Consider the following 27,803-nt stretch of genomic DNA (forward strand, 5'->3'; position numbering starts at 1 on the left):
ATCCGATCACACGAAATACACAATTCGTCTGCCATAAGAACGTGTCAAAATATAAATTCACGAATGACGCTGCCATGGCCAAGTTGCTTTTTATATACACTTTCGGCGAATATCTTGAGATCAAAAGATGCAAACTGGCTTAAAGTTTATAAAAACAATATCACGCCTTTATAATGTCTCCTTTTGATGTTTCTGTGCTAGTAATTAGTCAATCATCTGATCACACGTCTTCCGATCTAAGTGTGTTTGATAATTATTAAATTGATCCCGAAATTATTTTAATTGGCAAATCAATGCATCATACCTCTGCCAAACTAATTAATCGTAATACTTTACGTTTGTAAAACAATGAATCATAACGTTTCCGTTAATTAATTGCAATTAAAATCAAACGGATAATTGAGCAAACATCAAATTTGTAATAATTAAATAATCTTAATTTCCCATATATGATAAACAAGTACTAAATTAAAATTGCAATTAATAATACAATTTGTATTAAAAATCTTAATTTTCCATATTTGTTAAACAAATACTATTCGGAGCGAAAGAATCCTTTACAAAAGCCCAATATTACATAATAATTAAATAAGGGCGAAACAACCCACTTGTAAGGGCAAAACGACCCGGGGCGAAACGACCCTGGGTGACAGAGGTGAACGGGATTAAGGGCGAAACGACCCTACTTTACTACCAAAAAGGTTATCAGTCTATTGTTGTGAGGCTTTAAACGATGCGCGTTGAACTAGCGCCAAACTTTTTACCGAAACTTTGATATTAAGAGCCCTATTAACGTTCATTTGTGTTGCATTTTGACCTATTATCCAAATGATTTACTTTTCTATTATTATTTAATCACCATATTTTCCATTGTTTAAGATGCAATTACGGTATTTACAAAACCAACCAAACCGAAAGTGAAACTGTATGCATTACGTTACGCTATGTAAACATTAAATATATGTTCAGTTTGAGGAAGCGAATCTCAGAGACGATAGAATATGTATGCAATACAGACTATCATTGCCGATTGTAGTACTGGCTAAAAAATACCTTTGATGACAGGTCATGTATAGAACGTTAATCAAAATAGTGACCATAAATCACTACAAATGTCTGGGTTGATCATTAACATAATTAATGCACGTTTCTGATATAATTACCTGCATCTGGTTGTAAATACCATGAAATTGATAAACTAAAACGTTTTTTCATAAATTAACATTTCATGTGTTATTATTATCATTTAGGTAATTTAGAATCATATCATTATCATCATTTACTATTCTTAAAATTGAAAAAAGCTTATGTTATCATTATTACTTTAAATTAGAATTTTTAAATTTTACTCATTATTTTAATAAATTTCCACATTTGCTTGATTCAAAATAAAATGTATGAAAAAGGGTTTCAGTTTTTAGTTTTAACCTATTTTTAGTTCCATTAAATTTAAAGTACTAACTACGTACATGTATTTGAAATGTTCTTGAGTTCGTTTCCTGGGCCTAGAACCAGTACTTTGGTGTCTCTTGGAGATTTCTTAAGAATGCTCCCACACTGGGGATCAAACCAGTGACCTCCAAATCATTAGGTGGACACCACATCCGTTACACATCAGCGACCTTTAATTATTTTAGTATTGCAGCATTACATAATATAATGTTGCTACATAATTTTGGAAAACGATTTATGTGCAGTACTAAATAAATCTAAATGCATACAATTTTAATTGTGTATATTGTGTGATTATTAGTTACAAATTCACTTTTAACAGGTATACTGGTATACAGGGAAAAGTCTCGATTTTTTACTATATATACTAACGTTAGTATATATAGTATATAGTAACAAGAGCTGTCACAATATGATGACTTATGCCCCATATAAATGCTTGATAGAAGTTATGAGCTTTTTTCGAAACCTAAACGCAGATTTCGAAACCTAAAAGCGGACCCTAAGTTCAAGGTCAAGGTCACAGGGGTCAAAATTTGTGTGCGTATGGAAAGGCCTTGTCCATAGACACATGCATACCAAATATGAAGGTTATATCTCATGGGACATAGAAGTATTGAGCATTTTTCAAAACCTAAACGCAAATTTCAGAACCTAAACGCGGACCCTAACTTCAAGGTCAATGTCACAGGGGTAAAAAATTGTGTGCGTATGGAAAGGCCTTGTCCATATACACATGCATACCAAATATGAAGGTTATATCTCAAGGGACATAGAAGTTATAACATTTAAAAAAAATATAAACGCAGATTTCGAAACCTAAACGCGGACCCTAAGTTCAAGGTCAAGGTCACAGGGGTAAAATTTGTGTGCGTATGGAAAGGCCTTGTCCATATACACATGCATACCAAATATGAAGGTTATATCTCAAGGGATATAGAAGTTATGAGCATGTTTCGAAACCTAAACGCAAAGTGTGACGGAAAGACGGACAGACAGACAGACGGACAGACGGACAGTCCGATCACTATATGCCCCCTTTAATTCGAAGGGGGGGGGGGCATAAAAAATCGAGACTTTTCCCTGTGTATTGGATTATGAAAGACTGATAAGCATAAAATTGACAACTCATCTCCCCAATGATACATGTACTTTGGTGTGGCTTATTCTCAGAACAAACCCACAGTCAGTGAAAAAACTACAGTGTAAAAAGACCACTAAAGTGTTACATTTATGGCTGACCAAGCAAATGTTATCATTTAAAACAAAGAAAACTTCCAGTTCAATATAGATGTTATACCAATTATGACCAACACAGAACATAATTCTAAGGTTGAATTTCCCAAAATTGACTGTTACAATTTGATACTGTTTTAATCTTCACTCTACTTTGTCTGAAAATAAAAGTCTTAAATGATGTAATAGAAACATACATATTTAATTAATTTAATTAAGTATAAATATACATATATTATAATATCTTTTATCAATGGTCAATAAATTTTAGTTTAACAAATAAACATGTATATATACATGTTTATGCTTTGATTTGTTTCTATTGAAGCCAAAATTAATATCTCATTTCATAAATTAATATCACAGCAGTATTCCTTGTTTGTCTGCAAGTACTGCAGAAATTAGGGATAATTAGTTTACTGACTCAGCCTTAATCTTAATATATTATAATTGTTAAAACAGATTTTGCAAGCATGGACACGGTTTCATTGTTTGAGTATTTAAAATATCAAATCAAAAATTTAGTTTTGATGTAAAATCAGTTTTCATATGCAAGTGTCTATTTCACTTATAAATTACAACAGCATATTATACATTATTGAAAATATTATTTCAAGCTTGATGTCATATTCCAACTTTGCATAGTGTAGTTACTCGAACATTGTATTGAACTGTATGGGAAGCTATATTTTTTAAGAAATGTATGTTGTATTTACTAGTATACACAATGCATTATTTCTACCACAAGTAGACCATATAAGGCCTACTGCTACTAAATAGGCACTGGTATGAATTTGACACTGTATTTGATGCACATACAAAACTTCAATTATTAATACACAGTATTTTTCCAAGGTTTTGTACGACGTTTTTTGCAAAAGAGTGTCTTAATGCATTTGAAAATATACTTAAAACAAACTTAAAATGATTTTAACATTCCTTTTTCCTGGTAAAGTGTATTTTGGATGATAAAAAATACACTTGAAGAGTATTAATGCTGGAAAAATGCAGAAAAAAACAACATTTTTTCTGTTAGAAGTGTATCTTGTCTGCATTTTTAAGTGTATTAAATGCACATTAAATGCAGATAAATACAATGCCAATACTGTTACATGTAATGGACATTAAATACACTTTTTTATGTAATTAAATGCTTTAGTGAATTGAAATCATCTTTTAATAACGTTTTAACAATTTATAATACCTTTTTATATAAATTTTCTTTTGAAATGTGACACTTAAATGATTTTTGCACCACTAGTTAGAGATATAATTTGTGCTTATATGCCTTATCATTACACTATATAATATAATTTGTTGTATGAAAATTACCCGTACAATTCATGTGAAAGCTCAAGAGATAAATAGCAGCGTGCTACACACTGCTCCTTTTTACATGACTTGGTGGTATTTAGTCCCCAATTTTACATGGCCAAGGGCAAATGTGCAGATTTGACAAAACAGGCTTAAATGTGATCCCATAGGCAGACTTTCATCTTACTTGTATATAAAGGGGCCTTTTCACGTTTTGGTACATTGACCAAATTTAAAACAGTTGTTTCAGATTCGCAAATTTTCGATTTAGTTATGATATTTATGAGGAAACAGTAATACTTAACATTTACCATGCTCTAATATAGCTATTACATGCATCTTTTGACAATTTAAAAACTTGAAAATTATAAAGCGTTGCAACGCAAAACAATTGAATAATTTGGAGAGTTCTGTTTTGTGTTATATTTTGTGAAACTACGAGGATTACTTATAAATAGTAATAAAATACATCGTGCATTGTATGCGGAAGGTTGGGCGAGGGGTCTAAGTACGAGACATTTTACGCCAGAACTCCAGGGGTCTGTGGTTCAAGCCCTGTTGAGGGTTACTTTTTTTTCTTTTTTGAATTTTATTCTTATTTTTTTTACTTGAGCTTTTTAGAGCAAATGTTTACATTTATCAATAGAAAGCATTTAATGACAAACTACAAAACATGCCAAAATCTGTGAAAAGGCCCCTTTAATTTAATTCATGATCGGAATTGCTATTTGGCAAATCTTCAGTGGTCACAGTATTCAACTGAATTTTTTTCACTTTGTAGTGATTATATTTTCATTATTTACCAGACAACATCTCTCTTCAAAAGTTTAACATGATTGCCTTGTTAATTTAGAAACAACATCAATAATATAAATAACATAAAATGAAAAAATGTGTAATAGTAAAAATGGCAGCAAAAAAGCACTAGATTATGTGCCTTTAATCTGAGATGATATGGTGATGTATTGGAATTTCTCATAAATAATGTGTCCCATAGTTGTAACTTGTATAATTGTATAGTCGCATGCATGAGTGGTGTCAATGTCACAATACCAATTAAAGCCTATAATTTACTAAAAGAATGTGAAGTTTGATGTGTTTTTTTTTTTTTAAAGATTTGTTATATATAACATATATATATTGTTGAAAAGTTAACATGCAATAAAGTTACTGTAATTAAGTGACAGTAAGTTTTACTGATTTGATTGAATGCATATGCAGATATATCATGGTTTGTGCAGAGGACAGTAGCAAAAAAACAATTAAGTGCTTTATCCATAGGATGACATATGCCAGCGATAAACGCTTTGATAGAAGTTATGAGCATTTTTCGAAACCTAAACGCATTTTTCAAAACCTAAACGCGGACCCTAAGTTCAAGGTCAAGGTCAAAGGGGTCAACATTTGTGTACGTATGGAAAGGCCTTGTCCATATACACATGCATACCAAATATGAATATTTCATCTGAAGCGACATAGAAGTTATTAGCATTTTTCGAAACCTAAACGCTAAGTGTGACGGACAGACAGACAGACGGACAGTGCGATCATTATATGCCCTCCTTCGGGGGCATAAACATGTGTTTTGGTAAATTAGAAATGTAGTTATTAAAAAAAAACAGAATCATCAATTATTATTGTTATTGATTATTATAAAGGGTTGCTGGCATATTGGATGTGTTCATCTAGCTATTAGAAGGTCCCTGTTTTATTCCCACTGGCACTAAGTGAGGGTTCTCAAAATCTTTAAACAAAATGAATAAGTACAGATAGGATCGAGAAAACCTTGTTGATAGGGGGGCTAAACACCTGAAATCAAAGCGAACCAGGTTAAAAGCAGAGGTCAAATAAATCAGAGGCAGCATGAGCCTGCTATACTCTGAACAAGTATTACTCAGGAAACTGGCTTTAGTGTCTTACTAAGCTTTAGAATTTAAGTTTCAGTGCAATCTATCTAAAATAAATTGGTTAAAATAAATGATAATATGTAAAAAAATAAACATTCTGCACAAATTCAATTATTTACTTTACCTGTGTGCAGGAATTATTTTAGTGTTGATGGTTTGTGAACTATGTCAAAAGCACCATAGCTATGAAACACGTGTATTTTTAATATTGCAATGTTCCACAGAAATGATGCTGATGATAATTTTACACGATGATGAATTATTAGATATATTTCTAAATTCCATTTCCACCAACAATTCCACTACCAGTTCAAATGCGTTCGTAGATCTACACAGTTGAACATAACACTATTCCATTCAACAACCGTGACACATGTACTCAATTTTTCAAATTTTCGCAATTAAAATTGACTTCTACTGTTTATATTGTTGTTGTTGTACTTTTGAAAGTAGTTCGTAAGATGGCGACCATTAACCCAGAGATTTATGGAATAAATCGTCTGCTGATCCAGAGTGCAAACGCCTCGATTTAAAATTCGTAGGTGAACAAACACGGATATATCAAAGGGAAGTAAGCAGCGCAATATTATACGGTTACATATGATCGATATAGCCAGCACACAGGTTTTGTTAAAAAAGTATACATATTGCTAGAATAATTAGTTAGTTTCTCATTGATTGTGTTTTGTTGTTTGACAATACATTTTAAAAGGATACAAAAAACGAAGAAATGTTCATTTACATAGAAAAACAAATTTTGCTTTCGTGTTCGCTGGGTCGTCTGCACTGAGGAAGGTATAGCGTCCATGACCTTAATTTATGGAAGACATAATTGTAAATATCTTTGATCTTCATCAGTTTTTTTGCCAAAAATTCTATACATGTACTTAAATTAGTATTGAATTCAGTATTTATGAAGATGGCTGGTCTTCTGATAAACAAGAATTGTAATCAGGCCTTCTTGTATAAATTAATCATGTTAAAATTGCCACAAACCAGCTATTCATGGCTTTGTAATTTTAAATAAAATCTACCAATTAATCGCTACTTACAAATAATGTTTGAAATTAGCAGAAAATGATTTTCAGTGTGCAAATATTATGATTATGCATTAAATAAATGCAAGACATATATTGAAGTATAAAGAATAGGCAATAAATATATATTGCTCCATTTTTTTCTATCTATAATGAATAGGCAATAAATAGTGCTCGATTTATTTCTATTTATAATGAATTGGCAATAAATAATGCTCTATTTTTTTTATCTATAATGAACTAAAGTTTTCATTGACTTTCATATACAGATGATGCATTTGAATAATTGAAAATGTTGATATATGGAAAAAAACACAGATTAAGAGAAATTAATTAATTAGAAACAACATAGTTATTTTTGAACAACTCGATACATGATTAGTTAAATTGGATCATAATAATTATTTTTTACATGTAAGACAATATATATAACAGTTTGAAAATCAAATGCACTTTCCCTGGTGATTAATAAACAACGGTTAACTATGAACAAGATAATAGTTTCTTAGTAAGAGACGTGTTAGTACATAGCTTTGTTTATATGGATCTAATTTTCTGTAAGATGCGGGTTTTCTTATTACCCAAGACTTCCGTTCATATATTTTTTTACCAAGTGTTGTTATAAAAACAAAACAAAAAGTTACTTAAATAAATATCCTCCAACAAAAATACGATAATTGATATACCGGTATACTCAATATCCTTAAGAATATTGCTCAAAACTCTATTTTACTATATAACATCTGGCATTTTTACCTATGGCATTTTTACCACTTTACATCTGGCATTTTTACCTCTGGCATTTTTACCTCTAATTAGTAGTTTTGCTTTCAAGTAACAGTGTTTTGTTCTTGATGTTTTGAAAACTACTTGAAATTAATAGAAAAATTAAATGGACCCGCCCCAGTCATAATTATTTTTTTCGCAAAAAGCACAAATGAAATACAATGTAGAACGAGTACATGTACATACTATATAACGGATATAACTGTTTAAACGCTTACAAACACATGTTTAATAACTACTAATTAGTAATTATCAAAGTTGCAAATGATATATAACTATGATTGTACACAATATGCCCCTAGACAAGAAACCAATACACGTGCAAATTTAGATTGTAGGACAAACGGCACCCGGACAATTGGCACCCAGTGTTTTTTTGCAGAGGCGGACAAAACGGCACCCAGTAAATTTGTTGAGGCGGACAAACGGCACCCGGTAAGTTTGTTGAGGCGGACAAACGGCACCCGGTACATTTGTCGACTCGGACAATCGGCACCCGATTAAATTGAAAACCCGGACAAACGGCACCCGATTGTAAACTAAGAAACATTTAATGTTTGTTTTTGTTACCAATAAAGACAGTTGACACCTTGTTGGACTTTATCGTACTGATTAGTCTAATCCGCTAATTAGGTTGAAAAAAAAAAGGTCAACGTCAAAAAAACCTAAAAGACATTGCGAAAATAGGAGTAATATCTCCGTTAAGGACCGATTTTAAGAATCACGCAAATCCGTTGAGAAAATGGGGGGCGAGCTAGGTATTAACGACTATAGACAATCCCAGAAATCGATTACCTCCCGAATTACCCGCCCCTGAATACTCTCGCGCGCCTCCAAAAAAGTACTGAAGAAACAAAAACAAGGAAGTGAAACGATCTTACCAAATATAATCGAAGAATTAATTAAATAGTTTCTGATAGCGATCTGATAAACATCGCTACGATGCCTTATAACAAAAGTGAAGGGAAGCAGTGTGTTGTCATCGGCTGTACAAACAGTCAAAAGAAGTTACACGATTGGAAATTAACTAGATCTAAATGTGTTGAACATGGTGCTGAGAATCAAAACTGCGCCTGTGGGGCACCATTCAAGTTGTTCTGCATCCCAATCAAAGAGCATAAACGTCAATTGTGGCTAAATTCTATCAAGAGAAAAGACTTCAATCCAGCATCAAAAGCACTGGTATTTTTTTTACAATTATTTGCTCAAAAGTGTTACTTATTTCCTGTCTGCAATACTTTAATATCTTTATGAACATGTACCAAGGTCATTAAATTTTGAAGATTAAAAACTTACGGGTATATATTTTCTTAGTAGATATCCAATCATATAAATAAGAGCAATAAGACACAGTTATTCCCATATTTAAGACTAAGAGGCAACCAACAATTACATGAAGACATGCTGACTGTCAATTAAAAACAAGCTTTAGTTGTATATAAAAACACTGCTGTTTTTCTTGTATTAGCTTTTAATATTTTTGCTACTTATATTGTTATAAAAAAAACAACACGAAACACGCACAGTAACCTATAAATTTTCAATTTTTTTTAATGTAGTTTACATAATTTTAAGGCATAATGCCGAAGCGTTATATTAAAGGAGTATAATCAGTGATTCATTTTTGTATTTTACAGGTTTGCTCAGTGCACTTCGCAGATGGTAAACCTACCCGACAAAATCCGGTCCCAGTTGTGAACATGGGCTATAACCTTCGACCCGCCACACCTGCACGCAGACCACTTGTGCGTAAAACATTGCAGATGCCTTATACTGAGAGTGTGCAAGAGATGAACACATCATCAGATAGCCGTTTGATTCTTGATTCATGTGATACATTGACCGCTACAAGGTTAGAGGTGGTAACGCCAGAACTGCCTGCTGAATGTGAGTCCATTTGTTGCCAGAAATTTCAGTATCTGTGCAGAAACCGTCCAGTTATGGTCGATACGTCCACACAAACTGTTAATGTTGTGGGACTTGATCATAATTACATGAAGATGAAGACAACCAAGAATGCAGCGGTACAACACTCAAGTGCTGAGTTAAGTGCTGAAAACATATTGTGTGAATCTGACTCTCGCTTTTATACTGGGCTTGCATTGACTCAACTGTTCACGTTGATTGCAACACTGGCGCCTTTCGGATCTAACTTGCCCTACAATATGAAAGTGGCTGCCCAGATTTTTGCCGTGCTAGTTAGATTGCGTCTGGGATTGACTTACGAGGATCTTGCAAGGAGACTTAATATGTCTGCACAACTTGTGAGTGACATATATAATTCGTGGCTAGACATTATGGCCGAACACCTTTCCAACTGTGTTGTCTGGCTTCCCCGAGAAACTATTCAACGGACCATGCCATCATCTTTTAAAGAAAGTTTTCCCCAAACAACATGTATAATAGACTGTACTGAAGTATTCATACAGAGGCCGTACAAACTTAAACCACGCGCTCAGACTTGGAGTACATACAAAAACAACAACACTGCGAAGTTTTTAGTTGCAATTGCACCGAATGGATTCATAATGTTTGTTTCTAAACTATATGGTGGCCGAGCAAGTGACGTTTTCATAACTAAGAATAGTGGTTTTTTGGACTACCTATTACCAGGTGATGAGGTCATGGCTGACAGAGGTTTCACAGTTAGTTAAGAACTTTGCTTTAGGCGTGTACGGCTAAACATTCCGGCATTCATGAAAGGCCGTGATCAACTTTCAGAAGAAGAGGTAGTTGATACTAGACGAATTGCATCGAACCACATTCATATAGAAAGGGCAATCATGCGTTTGAAGTCGTACAAAATATTAAATGGCTAGATGTCGAACAAAGCATTTAAGAAGGGTAATAAAACTATCCTAGTTATATCTGCCGTCTGTAATCTGAGAGACCAACTGATCAGAGAGGACAATGAAATCTGATTTTAATCAAGGGGAATATTGGAGTGGAGTTTGAAACAATAATACCAGCATTAACTGTATAGCTTGTGTGTGTGGACTGTTAATTTGGTGTTTTTATCTAAACAAACACAAAAATTGAGAAATGGCATTGTTTTTTTATTGCAGACAAATCATTTTTTAATTTGTATTGGATCTATAGATATATAAATTATCATGTGTTATTTTTTATTTGCAGTGCTTTATTTGTTATAAATGAAACATGATTGAATATTTTAAAATTGTTAACAGTAAACACATTAGATTCTAATGTATTTTAAATAAATCCTAAACATGCACTTGGTAGAATGCTTTTATTGTTTAATTACTGCCATGGACATGATACTTACTTATACTGATATAAAATTAAAACCAAATAATATTAATGTTGTTTGCACCATAAAGAAGTTGTATTGGAATATTAACAATACAATATAATATGCTAACGGTATTGTACATGGATCATAATTATTAGTATTGATTTCATTCATGATCAATGAACACCTTGGCATTTCTTGGTTATCATGTTTGGATTCAATATTACTAAGGTCACAAAGGGGATTGCTTTCTTATTTTCTTAACTGTCACAAATATCTATGGAAACCAGCTAAGGAAATCTCAAAATGACACCTATTCTGTGTATTACTCCACATGCACTTTATGGCTATTAGGGTGGTGAAGTGTGTCTTATCTCAAGTTGATTATGGCAAAACCAGTAAGGGGTCAGATAAGAGGGCCAGATAAGAGATAATACTCCCCCACTTAAATAAAGGTTGCATCATAGACATATATCACTATGACTGTTGTTTAAAAAACATGAAATGTTAAATTAAAACATGATTATTCCATTATGTGAACAATTGCCATTAAAATAAATATGGCAATATAATATCCATTATTCTTATTGGTATATGCACTCCCAAATAAATAAATACTCCTGTCTGCAGTTGCTCAAAATAGTATACCCTGGCATTTAGATGTAATAAGGATGTATTAAATTATATTATTTAAAAAGTATTCATTTTGCTCATGACACATTGTAAGATTCTTTAATCATGATAATCAGGATATCAGTGGCTTTCACACTGTAGTCCTATTCTGAGCATCTAGGTTTAGAAGTACTGAATTTGTGTACATAACTAGAAAAATTCAGAATTTCATTATTTTATTAAGCACTTAAAACATTTAACCAAAAGGTATTATACTACTCACTGTATATGCATTTAATATAAGCCACTTACCATTATAAAACTAAGAAATGCTTGATCACATGCTTTTATTGTTTAATTACACATAGTTTATTATTTAACAATTTTATAATGTCCTATAAGCAACTTCTTCTGATGGTTAAGCACAAGAAAATCATATAATATTCACATGATATATACATAATTGTAAACACATTTTGGTCCAATAAGTCTGGCAATCCATTATAAAACATACAGGCTTTGGCGGAAGTTAACTCTTTCTGTGCGGGAACTTACTTTTGAAGGCCTTTGCAAACAGTTTGGATCCAGATGAGACGCCACAAACCTGTTTGCTATTCTGATAGTATTCTTTGAAAAAAAAATGAAGAAAATGCTTTTTTTTAGAAATTCAGCAGACGACATTTTAGCGGACGACACATTTCCCAGCATGCAAAGGGTTAACATCCTACCACAAGCATGGTTGTTTATCATGAAGCATTAAAGGCTGTTTGATATCCATTCAATGGCAATTGATAAATGATTTGTTTGCAAAATCCCCAAATTTGTTTTCTGCTACAGCATGATTTTAAAATTGTTGATAAAATTAAAAATGACAGTAAGGATTATATTTATCTTGAGGTGTTTCACGAAGATCACCCTGTTACAGCTAATGACATGTAAAATGTTAATTCATTACATTTAAATGATTCACACAAGTTATTTTGTCCCAATCCAGCATTGCTATAATTACATTTATGTACACAGATTCTTGAAGGCGGGTGAGAATTCCAATCGCTGGAAATGGTGCTCATCAACTATGCGTACAAGCAAGTGTTTAAAATAAAAAGCTCTAACACGTGGTAATAAACTGTCCATGAATTTTTTGTCGTATGGTACATCAACAATGATCTGATCACTTTCTGTCCAAACTAGAAATTTGCACATCGTAGTTTTAGTGCAGTACATGGTCGTCTGTACTTGAGTATAATAGCCGTTCTTTCCAGTAGGGCTGAGGTACGCTTTTCCAGAGGCATCGAGGCGGACATCATATTTTTCAGACTTAATTAGGTCCTGGACTGGCTTGGTGGGGCATTTTATTTCAAGAATTGTGCAGTCATTTATTAATCCATCAGGGCTTGCTGCTAAATATAGTTCGTCCGAACTTACAACTAAACCCGACTTCCTGACTGTTAGTCCTTGAGTGGTCTCAAACCATCTTCTTGCGATTGGCTCACTTTTTGTTCCATGCCGTGTAGCTGCTGATCCCTTAAAGCGATTGTGAATGTGCCCGGTCACAAACTTCTCCGGATTACCACGGGCGGTCTTGGGTATACTGTTTATACTGCTTGCGGTTAAACGCACTCTACGACTGTCCAGCCACAGTGTGGAGTTCTGTTCTTTAGTCTGTTCTTCCAACAGTTTCACCTGTTCTTTGTTCAAAAGTACATATTTTTGCATAAAGATTGTACATGGGGTGCATGTGGGTATACATGGTTTTGTAGTGTCTGACAGGTCATGGCAGCTGTGTTGAAGCGGGTGTCTAACAGTTTGTTTCATCTCTGGTGCAGTAAGGACCTTCTTAAGCATTGATGTTTCACACTGCCATAAAGCACTGACACTGCACATGGCCGCAAAGTCAACTAGATCGCTGTGGTCTATAAACTGAGGCCGATTTGGAATAGAATCAGATTTGATCTTTTTTTTAGTGATATGATCATCATTCACTATTTGCTGAAAATCCTCACTGGCTGAAAGAATCTTCGAGGCACCTCTACCCCACACCTGCCTTCAGTCGGTACATCCCTCTCCAGCGACTCCATATTCCCATGCCATAATAACTGCATACAGCACAGCAGCAATATGGCTGCAAGAACGCCCGGCACCTGCTGGGCATGTACATTGTCCAGTCACAATTCCGTCATCCGACACAGCGGCCCAGGATTGGTATTCTGATCTTCCGACACCGGGTTTACTAGGGAAACCAGTTGCCTTCAGAAAGTGTATATCGCCTTCCTTACAGTGCCGTACATCCTCTAACCATCCACTTTCCACATAGTTCTTGCCATACAGGGCACGGAAGGCTCTCATTTCTTTTTCATCATATGCCTTCTTCAGGATCATGTAGTCCACCAGGTCTTCATACACAAGCCTGGGCCAACCTTGTGGATTGTTGTTGGACCACGCTGCATCATCTGGTGGTATTTCTGTAAAAACAATCAACAGGGTAAAACATTTTCATAAATTTATTATTCATAACTACCCGGTAGATACTTTTACTAAGTTTTTATTTTTATTCAAACACAGCAAGTAAACAATTATTTCAATTGATTATGCGTAATGAACAAACCATGTAAGAAAAACGTTGTTCTGAGTGGCAAGTAATTAAATAATGCAATTGATGAGTATGTACATCCCTATGATCAATACAAATTAAATGATAATTTTTTTCTAAAGGCGGTAAAACCTGAACCAAACTTAATAAAACGTTTCCATAAATTATCGAACACAAAAATTGGAATCCATCTTTTTTCGATGTATCATGTAAACATCCGTTTTAACATGTTCGTACAGTGCATTTCTAACGAACTGTTCCATTTAGCATTACAGTTGAATTCGTAAACAATATTCTACTAAATTATCGTTTGAAAATAGTTTAAAAATAGCTTACTTATGTGTCTGGAATCGTCCATATTTGACATTTCTTTTTAAGCACTGTAGAACTCAGCTGTTATCTGTCAAATTCTTCAGTACCGTTTTCTATCGTTGTGTTACGTAATAGCCAATATGGCGGCGCCCATAAAATCGATTCTTGGATTGTCTATTGATCTCGGAGAATCTGTACCGGTGACCGGTTATACCCTAGAGTTAATAGATAATCCACTGATAAGAGATAACATTACGTGCGTAATTAATATTCAAACCGTATTACACACTCGTGTACGCTGACACAATACACAGATGCATAGCGAGAAAGTCGCTTTCCAGGCGCCAAACTGTGATGTTCGCTGTCCAATCGGTAAAGAGAATGCGTATGCGGACGTGGTTAACTCGGCTTTTATTTTTTATTGAAGTCGGTCATTTAGTAAGCGATTACCTTAGATTGACGAGGAATCACAGTTTAACAATAAACGTACTATAAAACGGGCATTATCATCACACCTTTTTTTTTACTGTCAACAATTAGTGGAAACATACTGTTAACAATATATATATTGGGGCAAGGAAAATGCAAGCCAGTTAAAATGTCAGTCCTGTAAATGATTTTATTATCAACTAATACACGTATTTATCAACATTTGACAAAACATAGAAATAACTAAGCCATTGTTATTAATTGTTAATTAAATAAAGCACATGAATCTAGCAAATTTATTCTTGTAATGTAAAGCCAACATTAAACGTACAACATATCATAAATTCCTTAAAGCAAATCAGAACGTCGCTTTGTCACTACCATGTTTAGGAACTCGGCATCTTAAACTTAACGCACACAGTTTCCGATGGAAGCCAGGAATTCTGGTAGACGTAGCTGCTTGTTTTCTAGCTTCCCGCAGCATAAAATACCTACCTCGGCATGGACGTCGTCACGTCGCCAACTTTATAATCACGTGATTTTCGTCAATGTGAACAAAGAAAAACAAATAACTTTTTGCTAATAAAAAGTTTTCGCGGCTGAATTATTTGATATTTTCCCCGTAATAAAAACAAACAATTAGCATGCAATTTAATCCATCCTTATGCCAGCTGAAAACAATAATTTATTTGTTTGTTTTCGCCAATTACGGATTTGGACGGTTCAATATAATAAACCCGTATGCGGCTTTATTCAAAGCTAACAAGTTCTTAACAATTAAGGTCGGTCCGGTCTACCAATTAAAAGATTAAAAGATCGCGGTACTTATCGTTAACGGTAACAAGTTCTCTGCCTGCCTTATTAGCTGCTAATTAAAGCAACTGTTACCGATTTTGTTTGTTTGGCATGTCGACATGATCTGCTCAAAATGCAAACTGCGGACGACTCGACGGTCTGGCGATGCTACCGACGGATAAGGTGCTAGAAGACATGAATTAACTAAACAACATAAATAAATTGCTTATAAATTCAACTTCACTTCATTTTTTTCTTCAAGTCAGCTAAATTATTGCCTTTGCCTTGCCTATTAATTTACTTTTTTATATGTCAATTAACTTTTTTCCATGGGTCAATACTATCTTTATAATGTAAATTAATTCCGATGTAACTTTTCCTCCATAAGTACCGAGTTGCACGTCTATATTTAGTTGCAACACATTGCCAGTATTAACACGCACGCGTTTCCTGTGTGGATCTCGACTATGTTTCGCGCTCTTATTAAAACACGACTTTTACAAGGCATTCATGTATAGTGAGTGGTGCAGATGCGTACCAAGGGCCTTAAACAGTATTATCACATACCTCTAGACAATTTGTGTTATTCAGTTCGATAAATGGTAATATACTTGTACTGAAATTAAATTGTTACCGGATAAAATGTGTACGGCGATAACGTAAAATTACCCGTAAGTATTGTTTTCACTACGTAACTAATAACTAATATGACACCGGGGGGCAGTTCTCCGCCCCTACAGATTTGATGGGGGGGCAGATATCCGCCTACTAAATTCTGACAGGGGGCAGTTCTCCGCCCCTACCGATTTGATGGGGGGGGGGGGCACCTCTCCGCCACCTTTAAAATAAGGGGGCAGTTCTCCGGGGGGCAGTTCTCCGGGGGGGGGGCACTTCTCCGGATACCCGCACAGCCTGTTGGCCGATCAACGAACGCACCTCGGTACACTGAAAAAGGGATATACGACTTATTGTACGGTAAAACATTTCTTTCAGTTGTTCAATAATGACTGACATTAAGCGTGAATCGTGTTTAATTTTCGATTTAAATAATGTAACGAAAACGACTAAATAAGAATGGTAAAATGGGGAAATAAATATCTTATTGGAGTTACAAAACACAAAAAGGCATTGACAAAGGAACTAAATAACACCCCGTTGCCAAGATCACGAGACATCATCGATGTTATCAGCTCACTTTATGCGTGCGCCACTTTTTGTGGATAAGCGGCATGTGGAGTTCTAAAGGAACTGTGATCTAAGATTCTAATAGCTTGTTAACTACTTCGCACTGAACCAAATTCATAGAAAGTAATCAGAAATACAATATCGATAATAATTTTAAGTAAAATATGTATTGAGATAATGAACAGTATATTACAGACTGCATTTAGATCCGTTAACAGATTTAAACATATGCATTATATTTTGAGTTGTTCTGTTTCAAAAAAATGTATCAATTATTTTACATTCAGTAATTTAAAGTAAGAAAAAAAGAGAATAGAGAGACAGTATATGAACGTTATTGTATACTTGTTGTAAGGTGTTTAATTTCCCCACTAGACATGATAATTCAATAAAAATGCTTCTGTTTATTGCAAAACATATTTTACGCAAGTTCAAAAGGAAGCGTGAATAACATTTCCAAATCACCTAACCAAAATATTTATTCAACTTAAGCAGTAACGCCTATCGTTTAACAAATAAACAATATAAAGATTCTTTCCATGAGATATGTTACATTTTAACAAGTACATTTCTGTTGTAAAAATATCGAAGGAAAAGCATCATGATTTTGAGAACGTAAATTGTAAATAATCATGTATTAAGAGTTATTAAAAAAATGTAGTCATATCAATTATCTATACAGAATGGAGATGCTATTTTCATGTATTTATTATAAGTTCTGGAATAACTAAACATAAAAGGAAATCCGTTGTTTATTTTCATTATACATATCGGTAACAATAAAAGCGGGATAAACCTAGAATAAAAGTGTCTAGATAAACAATTTATTCCTTACCTTTCTGTAAAATTTAACAAACCGTGTGAAATAACTAAAAAAACAGCGCGTGTGAAATAACTCAAAACTAGGTCAGAAAATCAGATTATTTAAAGATTGTTTTGTATGGTGATTCGTTTTGTATATACAATCGAAATGTGTTTTTGTTTTGTACAGGAAAATACAATTTTATGATGTAAAGACGTTAATCAAATAATACCTCGATAGATTGTACACTCAGTTATAATTAAGTTTAATTTTTGTATTATCCCCTCTCATACGAATGATACGCCAAAGTCGACCAAATACGAAAGGAAATTATTGGTGATCTTTCGGGATTATAATAGCTCACAAGATATTGAACAATATATTTCCGACCAATTTCCATATTTAATTGTGGGATGATAAAGGTATTTTGCAAATATATATCTGTGTAACCCAGTCAGAAAAATTCCCGACCACCACGTAAATTTTAATAAGCAAAACATTGCTAATATAGATATTGCGAAGTCGATTTCTTAAGGCCCAGTCTCACTATGATGCCGGCTGAGCCCCGGTGCGTGATCCGGGCTCTACCGGGATAAACCGGGGCTCCACCGGGGACGACTGGGATGAATAGGGAACAAACGGGGCTTCATCGGTAAAGTATTAAAGTATTAAAAAAACCCGGGACGGCACCGGGAACAACCGGGACGGCAACGTAGCTCCACCGGGGCCCATACAGACCCCCGCAGAGCTACTGCAACGCCCCGGTTGTCGCCGGTTTTGCCCCGGTGGAGCCCCGGTGAATGCCGACGGAGTCTCGGTATAGCTACGGTACATCGGTAAACCGGCGCCATGCCAGGACGCCACCGGCATTCACCGGGGCTCCGTCTGGGCATTACCGGCGACGAATGTGGTTAAACCGGGGCGTTGCCGTAACTCTGCCAGGGTCTGATGCCGGTATAGCCCCGGTGAGTGTCGGTGGAGTTATGGTATACCGAGGCTCTGCATGAACGCTGCCGGCTTTCACCGGGGCTCCACCCGGGCATTACCGGCGACAACCGGGGCTCTGCCGGGGCTTCACCGGGATAAACTGTAACTAGTCCGGGGTTGACCGGGACTCTGCCGGGTTGTTGAACTGCTTCAACCTGGGCGGCACCGGGAAATAGTGTGATCGCGTTAAAAAAAAATCTACAAATCATCCCGCTTCTCGCCGGTCGACTGGCGTAAGCAAACCGGGATGGACCGGGGCTCTACCGGCAATAGTGAGACTTGGGCTAGCTTCGGGATGAATGTTTCTATCTTAACCGAGTGAGGATATAACCAGTGAGGCCCAGTTTGTACGAGAATGGTTAACAGTAATGTTATTCAACTGATCATTTAAATGGTGTTTAAAATACTATTTTCATGTTTAACCGAGTAAAGTGTCAAAACGTTTTTAATCATTCTAATATAACTCTCGATATACAGTGGAAATCTTTCAAATGTTCTATTATATATATAATGCACCTTCATTGGAAGGCGCACGTCAAATAAATTCCATTTTTACAGAAAAAATGTGAAGTTGTCAAACCACAGATAAAACCTTTGGTTATACAAGTGGACGTACCTGTATCACGGTCAAAAATTACTTACAGGTTAATTAACTTAATTGAGATATAAAATATTCCCACACTTAAAAAGAAAACAATCGACAATTAAACGAAGTGTGAACAAGTTTGCATGTACATTTTTATTTTTTTCTTTGCATTACTCAATATTTGCAGTTATAAGTTGATTGCACATATTATCTGTTCAGGTTAAGAACAGTACACTGTCCAAGTCATAATATATGTATCAGGCACACATTTCAGCCACTTACATAATATTCAATATCGGTTGTAAATAATATCATATAAAACAATCAAGGTACATTATATTAGTTCTTTTAATATTTTAAAAAGTATTCAAACTGTGATCTATGAAATGAAAAATGTTAAAGATTATTTAGTTAGATTATTTAGATAAGTTATTTAAGAAAAGATGTGAACATATTTCAGGTGGTCACATTCTTTAAAAAAAAATTAAGTTGGAGACACAAAACATTAAGAGATTGTGTCAAAAGAATTAAAAAACACTCCGTTGCCAAGATCACGAGACATCATCGATGTTATCAGCTCACTTTGTGCGTGCGCCACTTTTTGTGGATAGGCGGCATGTGGAGTTCTTAAGGAACACGGACCCAAGATTGTAATAGCTTGCGAACTGATTATTTATGGCCCTCATAAAACTGCATGTCTTCCCGAATTATCCGTCATACAAGATATATAGATAACAATCTGAACTTTAATGTTTGATAAACAGATACAATACTCGATGCGAATAAACAAAATTAAAGAATTAAAGTCGAATCTCGTTGGCTTGTAATCAATTCGCTCGAATTTCCGATTTACTCAAAGTCTCCTCAAAGTACCATTTGCTTTTATTGTAATTCATACAATTTTTTTGGTCGTTTTTCTCGGATTCGCAAGGGTCATATTTTCTGATGGCTCGAAGCGTTTCCGTAGTCACGGTTACAATTTGTACACTACATTTTGTTACTTTATTTTATTTCAGTCTCATCCATTTACATTTAAAACATAGTATAGCGTCTATACAAGATATAAAAACACATATATTACAAAAACTGTAAATGGCCATTCAAATCTGAATTATAAGAGACAATAAAAATCCAATATAATACAATGAACACATTTATGGTAAAAGATAGTACATGTATTCTGTGAGTGAATGAGTATCATTGTGTAAATAAGAGTGGCAAGAGTGGGATTAAGGTAGGTGATATGAATACGAGTGATTGAGTAAGTGAGTGAGTGAGTGAGTGAGTGAATGAGTGAGTGAGTGAGTGAGTGAGTGAGTGAGTGAGTGAGTGAGTGAGTGAGTGAGTGAGTGAGTGAGTGAGTGAGTGAGTGAGTGAGTGAGTGAGTGAGTGTAGATGTGTGGCTGTTGAGTATAAGTTAGTAATGGAAGTAGAGGGTTTATTGAGCTATAATAAATTAAAGTCTTGTTTGTTTGGATCGAAGTCGCTTCGAGTCCTTTGAAGTTTAAATCGTTTACTCGAGCTTGGTTAATGTCACGCGATAATTGATTGTACAGTCGTTATAGTACTATATAATGAACAGAACAGAACATATCTATGGCATAGACTCTTGGTATACAAGGATGTGATTTCGAAGAAACAGTATCTTCACAATTTGTGCTAAACCGCTACGTTACAATTTCATGCGCTTTAATTAATTCATGAATACCACACAAACAGTGTTCTTGATAAACTGAACAGAACGATATGACGATAAGCTTGTTATGCTTAAGTCAAATAAATATTCTGTTCTGTTCTATTCTTGATAAACTAGCGAATAAATATCGTTGTTTAATCTTTCTGTGGCGAGTTCATGTTGTTATTTGGTCACTGTCATTTTTAATATGTTAATTTGCCTTTGATAACTGTTCTGTTCTGTGTGTTCTCTAAATCACCGTCATTTGATTGCTTTATTTGCAGATAGATACCATTTTAACAGAAAATAAGCGTTAAGTGTTCACACATCATATAAATCCGATTAGTAAGAAAAAAAGACGTTGATGAATCACGGTTTTAGATAACTTACTTTAGGGTTAACTAGCATCATAGCTTAGTATTATAGATTCCCACACCAAAATAATTGACACTTCTAGTCGTTAAGTTTCTATTAAATGAACAAACATGCAAAAGGTGTTGAACGAATTTTTAACAAGATTGCTTATACACGTTTATTGCGCTGCTTTAATCAGCATTTGCAGTGGTATTTTCTGTTCATGGCAGATATTATCTGTACAGTTTAAGAAAACTTACATTGTCCGAGTCTTAAAATGTAGTTAGATATTACACACATTAGACACACGTATTAATAAATGAATTGTAATGTGTAAACAATGATTTTTTTTTATTAGTGGCCTTTAATATTTGTCAATTAAATAATAATTAATAACAAATATTTTTTACTAAAAATGGAAATAAGTTTACAGGGTTGCGTTATATAAATTCGGATTTTTTATATAATTGGGAACGTAATTGTTAAAATAATCGGACACAGTAATGTTAATATCATACTTGATTATTTGAACAAAGCTGTGTTGTTGTGTTTTTGCAATTGTACTCAAACAAGAAAAAAGAGTTGAGAATTGTAACTTGAGAGAAATAAACACTATCCCAAACAAAAAAATCTTAAGCAAATTGTACCAAAATTGTCAATAAATTGGTAATAAATCAGAGAAATCCAATTCATTAGCCCCTTTTTTTACCAATTCATTTAACGAATAAGCAATAAATTGGTTTCTTCAGTGAAAGCCCTAACCCTATTTGTTGTCAACTCATTATTTAGTCCCGATTTCTTTACAATTTATTTGAGAAAGAAAATACATTGAGTACTCTTTATTGCCAATCCATTTTAACAGAAAAATGTTTAGTACGATTTCTTGCCAATTCACTATAGATAGAAAAAAGAGCATTATTTATTGCCAATTCATTATAAATAGAAATAAATCGAGTACTATTTATTGCCTATTCATTATAGATAGAAAAAAATGGAGCAATACATATTTATTGCCTATTCTTTATACTTCAATATATGTCTTGCACTTATTTAATGCATTATCATAATATTTGCGCACTGAAAATCATTTTCTGCTAATTTGAAACATTATTTGTAAGTAGCGATTAATTGGTAGATTTTATTTAAAATTACAAAGCCATAAAAAGCTGGTTTCTGGCAATTTTAACATGATTAAGTTATACAAGAAGGCCTGATTACAATTCTTGTTTATCAGAAGACCAGCCATCTTCATAAATACTGAATTCAATACTAATCAGAGGCGTATCCAGAATTTTTTTAGAGGGGGGGCTGAACAGGGGAGGGTGCGGGAGGGGTGTCCCCTTCGGTCGACAATTTTTTTTTTGAATTGGCACCTTGAAATAATGCGATTTCCTGCTATCTAATCAGCATTTTGCATGATAAAAGTGCATGTAAAACAAATAAGAACTTGAGTTCACACATCAAGTGTGACAGACACACGGACAGACAGACACACATGGGTAAATCAAATGTCTCTCAAACCACTTAAGTGGTGGGAGACATTATCTTTATCCATAACTTTTTTAACAGAGTAAGATGGGTGGACCTCCTATTTAACCATGCTGGATATCCTACTAGGTCAACTTAGGTACAACATTAAAATGTTTATGTCCATGTCCCTATGAATGGAAAGCAGGCACACAGCAGATAACCTGTTCTGACCCATTGATGATCTTAGTTTTGTCTTAACAAGTCCTTGGGCACTGATACTCCTTTCACACTCGCATGATGTAACAGGGAACACACATGATAAGGACAAAACAGTGTAAATGGTGGGGTACAGCTGGGAATAACAATGTGCAACAGAGCCCTGAAGGGTAGTAGGTGGGTTGGGTACACCTTTCCACCTAGCCTGCCATATAAAGTGCAACTCAGCAGGGAGGGACTGAGGGGACGGGAGATCATCAATGAACCATTCAAGGTCACTAGCACTGACAGGAGAGGCGCACATTTGTTCAGGTATAAACTTCAATCACATGGCTGCCTTAGTCTGCAAATCGCTGAATCGGGTGTCCATTTCGTTCACAAAAGTGTTAACAAAGGGAGTCGTTAGGTTTCTGTGTAGTTTAATTCGGGTGTTGCTGCCTCGATGTTGTCACGCTTTAAGAAAATGATTTCGTTTCATATAGCAAAGTAATTCTTCATTTTTGAGTCTTTTTAATTTTAAAAAAGTATGGATGTACATCAAAGCAGTTATCCCTATTTGTAAAAAAAAAAAATGCCATTCATTAAGTGTGCAGTTGAATTTCACTGGCAATAACAAAAGGATTATCACTCTAAAGAGCTAATACCAATTAAATTCATCAAAGATATTACCGAAAAAAAAATTATGATTGTCCATTGCGTTCGTCTCAACTCTTTAATTGCTACAAATTGAAATATTGTTTTTCACAAGTCTCATGCGGCAGCCATTTGTAAACATTTATCTATAGCTTAAATGTATGGATGAATTTCATTAGTTGAATGTATCTTCTTCAGCCAATCAAATAGCCCAGTTTATTACTTACAGTCAATGAAGCGTTTAGCTGACGAAGGTTAGATCGTCTGTACACATGCCTGGGGGCAAATCACACAAATCGACAGCTGTTTATGGCTAAATTAGGGACATATGACAGGAAATACACAAGTGGATTGAATCTGTAAGGGTCTCATTTTTATTAAAAATTGTTTCTAGCCAGCCAGCTGGGGGGGGGGGGGGGCTGTAGCCCCCTAGCCCCCACCTAAATACGCCCCTGACTAATTTAAGTACATGTATATAATTTTTGGCAAAAAAATTGATGAAGATCAAAGATATTTACAATTATGCCTTCCATAAATTAAGGTCATGGACGCTATACCTTCCTCAGTGCAGACGACCCAGCGAACACGATAGCAAAATTTGGTTTTTCTATGTAAATGAACATTTCTTTTTTTTATCCTTTTAAAAATGTATTGTCAAACAACAAAACACAATCAATGAGAAACAAACTAACTATTCTAGCAATTTGTATACATTTTTAACAAAACCTGTGTGCTGGCTATATCGATCATATGTAACCGTATAATATTGCGCTGCTTACTTCCATTGGATATATCAGTGTTTGTTCACCTACGAATTTTAAATCGCGGCGTTTGCCAATATTGCTATTTCGGCATTTTCTTAAGAGGTTTATACCGGTTAATAGCCCCGCATGGTGTAAGTTTCCACATGTTATTAATGCTATATAACTTGTATTTTGTTAAGGCAGTAATTATTTATGAGGTATATTCATTAATTCAGGTTTTTTTCAGTAAATGCTATTCGTACCCAAATTACGTCGTACCTACCCTTTCGACCCAGTTGAGGCTATATGTCCTATATGTTAGGGTAATTTCCAAAGCGTTTCTTTCGTAACTATGTCATTGTTTATTATTTAGGTATAGTGTTTATTATTTAGGTATAGGCTATACGTTTTACCTTTTTCAGTCATTTAAAGTATTTTTTGATTACAATACATCATTTTCATTGTACTTTACTGCAGAACTGAACGTCTTTTATTTTGTTTTATTGCAGCAATTTACCACATTCATCGAGTTGAATCTAAGATTAAATACTGAATACCACCACATACAGTGTTCTTTTTCGACACGATCGGTCCGCTATCTGTTTCCAGAACAGAAAAGTAAATTGACCTACACTTTGCTAGTAGCAGATGGAGATGACTGGTACTGGACATCAAACTAAATCCACGTTCAAAATTGGTCGCACTAAAGTCTCATCTGTATTTCAACCGGCTTAAGAAAGTTTATTGTATGTCAACACGGCATGTACGTCCGTTTTCTGCAAAAGGAAGGGCTCTTCATGAAGAGAGAATTGATGACTTTAGGAAGCGCTGTTCTGCTTCATGGCGCAAAGTGACTGAAAGTTTGTGCATAGTAAGTAGTTTAACTTATGAGAGTAATGTTGGTGAAATTAACCTGATTGAACAGCAATTACCTATGAAAGTTACATAAAAGTTAAAGACGAATTTGAAGTGTACTTAAAAAATGTGAAAAGTGAAGCAAGTCTTAAAGAATTATCGGCTCTCACTACAGACGTGTCGCTACAGGAAAAAGCAAAGTTACACGCGCTGGAAAAGATTGACCAAAATAAACAATCAATATTTAAAAAAGTAATGTCCAGCATGAAGCCAAACTCTGTCCATGATGGTGTGAAGACACACAGTTCGAGATCCTCTAGCCGTAGGCGTGAACTCATCGCATTGAAACAAGCAGAAGCTGAATCTGCCAAGATAAAACTGAAATATACTCAACAAGAAGCAGCTCTTTTGAAACAAAAGGCAGAATCAGAAGAGAATCTTCAAGTTCTTTCTCAGCAAAAAGCTTTTGAAGCCGACGCTGCAGAAGTAAAGGTACTACAAGAGCATGATGTCGAAGGCTCTGATGGGTCAGAAAGTCATGTTGCACCAGACATTAAATTCAAATTGCAAACTTTGCCTGTTGTAAAACCTGACAATCTAGTTCAAGAATTCATCAAGAAATCCACAAACAATCCAACAGTATCTGACACTAATATGGGAGAAAATCTGTGCAAATTTCTCCTTAAAAAAGACTAGGCTCTCTCACGACTGACTATATTTAGTGACAAAACTGACTTTTTATCCCTGGAAATGTTTGTATTAATATGTAAAATGATGACAATTTATAATAGCTGTATTAATACAAGTATCAAAAATGTTGATTTTTAATGCAAAAAATGACTTTGTTTGTGAAAATGTTCGTTTTAATACGAACAAAGATGGCAGTTAATAATAGTTCGTATTTATACGAAATATCAAAAATGTTGATTGTTAATGCAAAAAAAAAAAGACCTTTCCCTGAAAATGTTCGTATAAATACCAACAATGATGACATCTATGAATTTATCAAGTATTTCTGAAAGAAATTTATAGTGCGTAAATTTACGAAGTATGGTTATATTAAGAATCTATGAATTAAACAAGTATTTCTGTTTTTTTTTTTAAGTGCGTAAATTTACGAAGTCTGGTTTTGTTAAGAATCTATGAATTCACCAAGTATTTTTGAAATTGTTTAATAATGTGTAAATTTAGGAATTCTGGTTTTGCTATGAATTTGCCAAGTACCGAGTATTTCTGAAAATATATAATAGTGTGTAAATGTACGAAGTATGTTAAGAATATATGAACTGACCAAGTACATGACTTTGTATTTCTGAAAATTTTTAATGGAGCATTAATTTTACGAAATATGATTTTGTTGAGAATATATAAATTGACAAAGTACTGGGTATTTCTGAAAAAATATAATAGTGCGTAAATTTACGAAGTATGGTTTTGTTAAGAATATATGAATTGACATGGTATTTCTTAAAATTGTTAATAGTGCGTAAATTTACGAAGTAAGGTTTTCCTGAGAATATATGAATTGATGAAGTAATTCTGAAAAAAAATAATAGTGCGTAAATTTACGAAGTATGGTTTTGTTAAGGATATGAAAATACAAAGTATTTCTGAAAAGTTTTACTAGTTCGTAAATTTACGAATTATGGTATTATTAAGAATATGAATTTACCAATTATGTCTGAAAAGTTTTAATAGTGCGTAAATTTACGAAGTATGGCTTTATGTAGATATGAATTTACCAAGTATTTCTGAAAAGGTTAAATAGTGCGTAAATTTACGAAGTAATGTATGTTTTTGTTAAGAATCTATGAATTCACCAAGTTTTTCTGAAATTTTTTAATAGTGTGTAAATTTACGAAGTATGTTTTGTGTAAGAATCTATGAGTTCACCAAGTATTTCTGAAAGTTTTTAATAGTGCGTAAATTTACAAAGTATGTTTTGTTATGAATCTATGAATTCACCAAGTATTTCTGAAATTTTTTAATAGTGCGTAAATTTACGAAGTATGTTTTTGTTCAGAATCTATGAATTTACCAAGTATTTCTGAAAGTTTTTAATAGTGCGTAAATTTACGAAGTATGATTTTGTTAAGAATCTCAAGTATTTCTGTGTTTTTTTAATAGTGCGTAAATTTACGAAGTATTTTTTGGTTAAGAATCTATGAATTTACAAAGTGTTTCTGAAAAAATATAATAGTGCGTCAATTTACGAAGTATGGTTTTGTTAAGAAAATATGAATTGACCTCATATTTCGGAAAATTGTTAATGAATTGATGAAGTATTTCTGATAAGTTTTACTAGTTCGTAAATTTACGAAGTATGTTATTGCTAAGAATATGAATTTATCAATTATGTCTGAAAATTTTTAATAGTGCGTAAATTTACGAAGTATGGTTTTATTTAGAAGAATATGAATTTACCAATGAAAATGTTAATAAATAGTGCGTAAATTTACGAAGTATGGTTTTGATAAAAGTCTATGAATTAAACAAGTATGTCTGGGTTTTTTGAGGCGTAAATTAACAAAGTATGGTTTGGGTAAGAATCTATGAATTCACCAAGTATTTCTG

At 34.1% G+C, this 27,803-nt stretch overlaps 2 protein-coding genes across 2 annotated transcripts; one reads left to right on the top strand and one right to left on the bottom strand.

Moving 5' to 3' along the window:
* The first annotated feature begins 8,674 nt into the window (after positions 1–8,674).
* Positions 8,675–10,414, top strand: LOC127881454 (uncharacterized). Its single transcript, XM_052429347.1, has 3 exons — positions 8,675–8,914; positions 9,370–9,996; positions 10,346–10,414. Exons 1-3 carry the CDS (start codon positions 8,675–8,677, stop codon positions 10,412–10,414), a joined length of 936 nt encoding a protein of 311 aa, XP_052285307.1.
* A 1,488-nt stretch (positions 10,415–11,902) lies between these two features.
* Positions 11,903–14,380, bottom strand: LOC127882337 (uncharacterized). The gene is made up of 2 exons (XM_052430907.1): positions 14,203–14,380; positions 11,903–14,059 (listed from the first exon to the last, which is right to left on the bottom strand). Exon 2 carries the CDS (start codon positions 13,479–13,481, stop codon positions 12,609–12,611), a length of 873 nt encoding a protein of 290 aa, XP_052286867.1. The 5' UTR covers positions 13,482–14,059; positions 14,203–14,380; the 3' UTR covers positions 11,903–12,608.
* Between the last annotated feature and the right edge of the window lie 13,423 nt (positions 14,381–27,803).

The sequence above is a fragment of the Dreissena polymorpha genome, chromosome 5 (assembly GCF_020536995.1).
Source record: "Dreissena polymorpha isolate Duluth1 chromosome 5, UMN_Dpol_1.0, whole genome shotgun sequence".
Taxonomy (NCBI): Eukaryota; Metazoa; Mollusca; class Bivalvia; order Myida; family Dreissenidae; genus Dreissena; species Dreissena polymorpha.